Consider the following 7,648-nt stretch of genomic DNA (forward strand, 5'->3'; position numbering starts at 1 on the left):
TGTTGCTGCCGCTTCTTCTTAGGCCCGTACTTGCATACAAGGCGCCCAGTAGGTCGCGACCGAGGAGGTGCTGGAGGAATAGGCAAGTTTTCAGCCATGTAGTTGAAAAATGGTTGGCTGTGTGGCAGGCTTAGTGCATTTGGTGCCAACAAGTACATATCTCGATGAAAACCTTCGAATACACTTTCGAATACCTCTATAAATCGATACATGATTGGCTTATGCAGTATATATAAGATACAGGAGTTTATTCACGCGCCAAAGGAAAGTCAATCAAACTCTATTTTGCACAGCAGCAAAACAATATTATTTCTGACAATGTCTAACTAGTAAAGAGTGTCTAACTCGTATTACGGAATACGGTAGTTACTCCAACTGATTGCATGGGTTATATCCAATACCTATGCTGATATTTGATTACGATACCTACAACGTACTTGTATACTATTAATAGCACAGTAGTTTTCTTGAGCCGCATTATCAGCATTAATCAGGCCCGATGTCATTAATTCCGACTAACTTAGCGTCAGTCCTAGTACACAACAGTGAACTGGTACTGGTAGTACACCACAGGACTACAGTAGTATGATGAACTAGTACTAACGTTATTAATAGTGTGTGAACTGGAGACTTTAATTCGTGGCACGTGGTACAGTGCTCGTAGTGGCTTAGCCCCGTACTAACGTTAGTACAGTGTAGTATACCGGATTTTGAGATTCAAATTGTAGGAAAATGGCACATACCATCTGGATATCAGAGTAACCATGCGCCAAGATACATGATCCCCTCGGATTATTGACCTACCACTGCTGGCACCCTTTTCATTTTCAATCCCTCGTGCTTCGAGACACATGAAGATCTTCCGCTCCCTCTTGCTGATTGGCGCGACCGTCGCCGCCGCCTTGGACACGTACTCGGCCAAAATCCTCGTGGACACCAACACGTTCGAATGCGAACTCATCGATTCCGTCCACGTGGCCCAGCTCCACCGCAGCGTGGAGCACCCGGACTCGTTCATCGAGCTCACAACGAAGCGCCAAAGCCACCTCAACGACTTGGACCTGCTCCGAAACTCGGAGGAAGGCGCCCAAGAGTTCGTGGAAATCATCGGGGGCAGCGTCGACGCCGTGCTGGGCCAGCTGGCCAAGCGGTGCCCGTCCGGCGCACTGCGCCAAAACGCAGCGCGCTCAGCCGAGACCTCTGCCGAGACCACCGTGATCAAGAAGATCGTCGACTCGGGCCCCCCCAAGAACCGCATTGACATTGTGTTTATGGGCGACGGGTACCAGGCGTCGGAAGAGGCGTTGTTCTTCAAGGACATCCAACGCCTGACCGACGACATGTTCACGGGGGATACGTTTACCCAGTACCTCCCTCTATTTAACGTGTGGGCGGTGTATGTGCCGTCGGTGGACTCGGGCATTGGCGTGGGCGGCAAACCTCGCAACACTGCCTTTGAACTGTACCGCGACGGCACCGAGCTGCGCGGCGTGTACCCCAAGAAGAAGCAATATGCCCGCGACGTGTGCAAAACTGTGGGGGAGTTCGCGTGCGACTTTCCGTCGTTGATCGGGAACGACGCATTCTACGGGGGCCTCGGGGGGGAATTCGTCGTCGCGACGAGCTCGGTCACGTCGGGCACGGTGGTGCTGCGCCACGAGATGGGCCACAATTTTGGCCGAGTCGGTGAAGAGTACGACGGGGGATATGTGTACCAAGGCGCCAACTCGGCCACGTCGATCAACGTGGCACCGTGGAAGCATTGGCTGACCAACCCGGATGTGATCCGCGAGGAGAAGGCCGTCCAGCGGTTCCAAAAGCACATCTGGTACGACCTCCAGAAGGGCTCGTACCAGATCAAGTTTACGTCGAACGGCGCGTTCAAGCGATGGTTCATCCAACTGTCCGTGTCCGGCGCCGACACGAACGATGCGCTGTCGATCACGTTGAACGGCGAGCCGCTGGCGTGGACCACCAAGGGCACCAAGGACCGCACGTTTTATTCGTGGCGCAGCTCGGACGCAGGGTTTCCTGCAGGCGACCACGTGCTCAACATCACCGCGGGCGGGTCGTTCGACAGTCCGATCATCAAGCAGCTGTGCAACGCCGTGATCTTCGAATACGCCGGCGAGGACGAGTTCAAGCTCGACGACAACGACCACATCGGGTTCTACCCCACGTGGGACATCAAGAAGCGCCTCTCGTACCGCCCCGACAACGAAAAATGCCTCATGCGCAACATGACGTCGCCCCAGTTTTGCACGCCGTGCCAGGAAAACATGTGGCTGCAGTTCCTGACGCGCATTTCCTTTATCGAAGACGTCGTTGTGACTGGTAAGGACGTTGCGCTCAAGCTCATCCCGCTGGGCCAACTCCGCCCCAACCCCATCCCCAACGAGCGGTACTCGGTCCAGTGGTTCAACAACGGCAACGAAGTCACGACGTTCCGCGACCAGTTCAATATTGACGTGTCCACCGTGTCTGGTGCCGCCAAGCAGTGGACGGTCAAAGTCAACTTTACCACTCCCACCATCCGCGTCGACTCCAAGGGTGTAACCCGTGCCGAACACACGTTCAACGTCGACTACACTCCCCCGGCTACCACAACTACCCCTACCACTACCACCGTTACCCCTGTCCCTACTACTGTCACCACTGCGCCCACCCCTACGACGACGAAGACGCAATGTTAAACAGTTTGCAGTGATTTTTGTGTGCTGTAGTAGTAATTTCACGCTCCAAATGCGTACGTGGAGCTACATACCGTAATGCAACCCTACAGTATTATGTGTTGTTGTTGCTATAACGTTGAACTCGTTGCATCACACGTCAGACACGGCATTAGGGGCTCGAAATACATCGATTTTCGTCCGTTTACCACGTTCAATGCATTTATTTTCATGGTCAATGCAATTATTGTGTAACGTTAGTACATTCGAAGTAGCTTTTTAATTGTCACTACAAAACTGCGAATCGTTACAAATACATGTATATCATCCATTCCAAGTGTTTTTAACAGAGAATGTTTGTTGTCTTGATGCAAATCGGCTTCAGAGTTGTCAGGAGGTTAATTGAGTTTGGATTATCATTACTCTGGAGTATTAAGACATCCCTCCGCGAGGGCCTATACTAGAATCACATGTTGTGGAACCACTTCGCCAATTGTAACGCGCCTGCTCGACCAGGGGCGGTTCGCTCAACGCTTCATACTGGGTCATTCGTGTTTAGTGTGGGTTCGATCCCCGGCTTCCCCGGATTATTTCCGCAAGGCGTCCCTCCCCTGGGGAATCCGGATAACAAGGGAGACGAGGACCGAACTTCGAAGAAGATCGGTCGAAGCACGAGGTATGAAGCGTTGAGCGATGTAAAAACCGAAGATTACACATCGCCCCTGGCGCGTTACAATTGGCGAAGCGGTTCCATAACATGTGGTTCTAGTGTCGGCCCTCGCGGAGGAATGTCTTAAAAATGATAGCCCAAACTCAATTAATCATTCGTGTTTAGTCGCGCAAAATGGACATCATATGGCCACAAGTTGTCTGCCATGTCCCACACTACACCATACTCATACTACTGTAGTTAGTTTTTCGCAATTTGCGCTTGAATGATATATCCATCGCATTCCTTCATGGAGTCGCACCGCTTTCGGATGTGACCTCAGGGTGGCCCCTAGCATGACTGGGCTTCATGCCTCATAGTCCTTTACGCTTGCGCTAAGTTGTGTGAGCCCCCACCTCGCTTGTACGGGCTCCACCACTTGCAAAGTGGGGTGTGGCTAGATGTTCTATTTTTGAATATCCAGTAGCTAAATGGGCGCACTTTCTAGAGTGTTGTTACCCGCACTTCAGAGGGTATGTCATCATATGTGCGCTTCGTACCTGACTGTGAGTGAGTGAGCAATCAGGGACCACCTCATAGCTATTCAGTAGGGTGTGGGAATGCCCTCCCTACACCACTAATCCTAATCCACTCTTCGTTTCTTCCTGTCGTACGTCATGTCATACTGAATGCCTCGCTCTACCCGGTAGTTACCCTCGGACACGTTGTTCCACCTTCCACTACAGCGGCCTACTTTTCCCCTCAATATCCGGTTTTCCGGTTAACTGCCACACCCAATCAGTCAGGCTCACCATTGAATGGCAGCAGTAGGTCGTGACTCTTCAGTAATGCCTACTACGGCCACACATAATTGAATTAACCTTCGTTATACCTACCATAAGCCTTCTGTAAGGTTAACAGCCTCAAGCTCCGAAACCAATGTCGCCCAAGCACGAGACCATGCCAACCCAACCTGACGTCGGGGATGTCGATCCTCTCTCGCAGTCTCCTCGTTCGAACGACGACAACAGTGACACTGAACAGCTAGCAGACCCCCCCAAAGTGACCCCTGCGACGGACTTGTACGCCGATGCTATGGCAGAGCTCAAACAACTCAAGTTAATGCTTCTTGAGCAGAAACAAGAAATCGACGACCTTCGCGATCAACCTACCGAATCGTCCAAGCCCAAAGGATTGTGGGCTGTAGAGTCGGAAGGCAAGGACCTGCTGCGAAAGGTCAAGTTCAACTGAAAGCACTTCTCGGCCTTCAAGGTGAAATTCCAAAACGTCTGTCAACTGCGCCACATCTGGGACATTATCGACTGGAGTTTTGTCTTACCCGACGACGCCGCCGAAGTCGATGCATTCGAGTCGACCAAGCTGGCCAAGTCGTACCTTCAAACTTCGCTCTCCAATGAAGTCTTCGATATGATCCGCGAAGATAGCACCCCAGCGGAAATGTGGCGTACGCTGAAGTCGAACTACGAGACAAAGGAGTGGTGAAATACTATCTACGTCCTGCGCCGGCTTTGCAGCCTGCGCTACGATCCGAAAACTGACATGCTCAACCATATCACTAGAGTATGAGCCACGATCCGCGAGGTGTTTGACATGGGCAAGGAAATGACGGAGTCGGAAGTAGTCTAGTGGCAGTTGATCTCCTTGCCCGACTCCGGTCCGGACAACTACAAGTCCTTCATCAACCATCTCAAACCAACCCCTGGCCATGCAGTCAAACGGAAAGCTCTTACCAGTGCGCTGCTGAACGAAGAAGAAAAACGCCGTGAAAGGAAGCGAGGCAATCGACATGACGAGCGCCACGATCGCCCAAGGGACGCGGAACGTCAACGCAAACGCACCTACGAGGCGAAGGGCATTGAGGACATGACGCTGGAGATCAACGCACTACAAACGCGATTGACAGAGCTGAGCGACAAGCGACGCAAGACTGACGACGGCCTCCTTTGGTGCTACATCTGCAAGAAGAAAGGAGACCACGAAGCAAAGGGGCACCCCAACTACGTCAACAAAAGAGCCGGTGGGGGTAGGCAATCGCAACGAGGGACACATGGCGGGAAATCTCGCCCACGTCCTACCTCGGATGGCAGCGACTCCGACTTCGACGCTGCGCAATACCATGTCAATTCTGTGACTGTGGACGACACCAGGCGAGTCATGGAGAATCATTGGACCTTGGATAACTGCGCCACGGGCCACGTCACCGGCAACCATCACTTCATGCACTCGTGGAAGGGGGCGTCCAGCTTGATCCTACCCAACCAAGCGGTCGTCAAGGGACGGCCAAGATCCATCTCTTATGCAATGGAGAGCACGCCACGTTGAAGCTGCACGATGTCACATATGAACCGACAATCTACAAGAACCTCTTCTCCTCACGTCCGTCTGCTTCGCAGTGGCTACCAGCTTGCCCATCAAGATCTGAAAAAGACAACTTACGTGCACCGGTTCAATGGCTATGAGCTGCACTTCGCCTTGTCTCACAGCCTTTACGTCCTCCAAGACGTGGCCCCGAGGACAGCAGCAGAACGCATCAACGCCACAACACTGGCGACCGACAAGGCCCTCGATCCTCCTTCGGATGCCAAGCTACGCCACTGGCACAACAAGCTCAACCACACGGACATGCGACAAATGGCAAAGATTATCCAGCCAATCCTGTTACCTGGCATTAACAGCTCTACGACCAACCACATCTGCGATGGGTGCGCCCAAGGTCAAGCGAAACGGGTATTGCTCCGCAACACGCACCACTACGTCCCCACCGATCCACTTGAGTGCCTGAATGGCGACCTATGCGGCCCAGTCAAACCACGTACGGTCAATCACGAATCGTTCACCAGCATGTTCATCGACAAAGCGTCCCGCTATATCTTCGGCAAGCTACTCAAGGCAAAGGATGCCACCATCCTACATCTCGATGCACTGGTGAGCGACCTCAACTCGCAACTCCCACATACCCGTGTTCGTATGTTGCATACCGATGGGGTGGGGAGTACACAAGCTCCGCGTTCAAAGCTGCCTGCCATTGCCCGAGGCATCCGCCAGAAGTTTACCAATGTCGAGACACCTGAAGAAAACCACCTGGCCGAGAAGGCCAACGAGTTTGTGTTCAAGATACGGACGTACCTCACCATCAGCGGCCTTCCCTCAACCCTGTGGGGATACTGCTTCGATTACGTTGTCTTCGTGTACAACAATACTCCGCAAGAACTGCTCAACCAACGAACGCCCTTTGAAGCCCTGTTCTCAAAGCCCAGCCGTTTGTACATGCTCAAGACCTTTGGATGCCTAGCCTACAAGTTCATTCCAAAGTCACAACGCAATGGAAAACTCTCGAACTCTGCCGTACCATGTGTCTTCCTTGGCTACGCACACGACCGCCTTGGATACAAGCTCTGGAACCCAAAGGACAAGACCGTCGCTGTGTCACGCTTGGTTACGTTTGACGAGTCGAAAGTTCGCAATGCCGACATGTTTTCCAATGCTGATTTTGCCCATGGCCGCCTACGTGTACCTCAGTCCAACGTGATCACAGGAATCACATCTGCCGATGATCTCAAATCTGCCCGATTTGTTGACCCCGACGACACGTCAGCACCTGCTACTAGCACAAGGCTTGCATCAGACGAACCCCTTATGAAGCGAAGCAAACGTACAATCAAGGCTCCAAAGCGCTTTGAAACTGTTGCAGCAGTGCAGGCGTTGTGCCGCGTCGCCCAATCGAGCCGTTGACCATGGCGGACCTGGCAACAAACGCGCACAGAACAGAATGAGAAGATGCCATGGCCGCTGAACACGCCTCCCTATTAACCAACGATGTTTGGGTGTTAACTGACCTACCCAAGGGACGCAAGGCTCTGAAGTCCAAGTGGGTCTGGAAAGTCAAGTACCTGTCGACTGGCGAGATCGAGCGCTTCAAAGCCCGCCTCGTCATCAAGGGGTTTCTCCAAATCGCAGGGGTCGACTTCACTGACACCTTTGCTCCAGTCGTGCGCCTTGATTCCCTACGGGTCCTGTGTTCAATCATCGCAACGCTGGACTTGGATTCTGTTCAGTTGGACATCAACACTGCATTTCTCAACGGAGAATTGGATGAGACAATCTACATGGTGCAGCCTCAAGGCTTTGAAGTACCTGGAGAGGAAGGCAAAGTCTGCCTACTGAAGAAAGCGCTGTACGGCCTCAAACAAGCGCCGCGACAATGGCACAAGAAACTCAACGTTTTTCTCTGCACACTCGGCTTCAAGCGATGCTACAAGGTTCAATGCATCTACGTCCTCCGCGATGCCGACAACGCAGTTTCGGCTTA

The 7,648-nt window shown here is 52.6% G+C and overlaps 1 protein-coding gene across 1 annotated transcript; it reads left to right on the forward strand.

Annotated features, from left to right (window-relative positions):
• Positions 1-851: 851 nt before the first annotated feature.
• On the forward strand, positions 852-2,693 carry H257_05410 (hypothetical protein; the record flags this gene model as incomplete). The annotated part of the gene is made up of 1 exon (XM_009830282.1): positions 852-2,693. The coding sequence occupies one exon, from the start codon at positions 852-854 to the stop codon at positions 2,691-2,693; it is 1,842 nt and encodes a 613-aa protein (XP_009828584.1).
• Positions 2,694-7,648: the final 4,955 nt, after the last annotated feature.

The sequence above is a fragment of the Aphanomyces astaci genome (assembly GCF_000520075.1).
Source record: "Aphanomyces astaci strain APO3 unplaced genomic scaffold supercont1.10, whole genome shotgun sequence".
NCBI lineage: Eukaryota > Oomycota > Saprolegniomycetes > Saprolegniales > Verrucalvaceae > Aphanomyces > Aphanomyces astaci.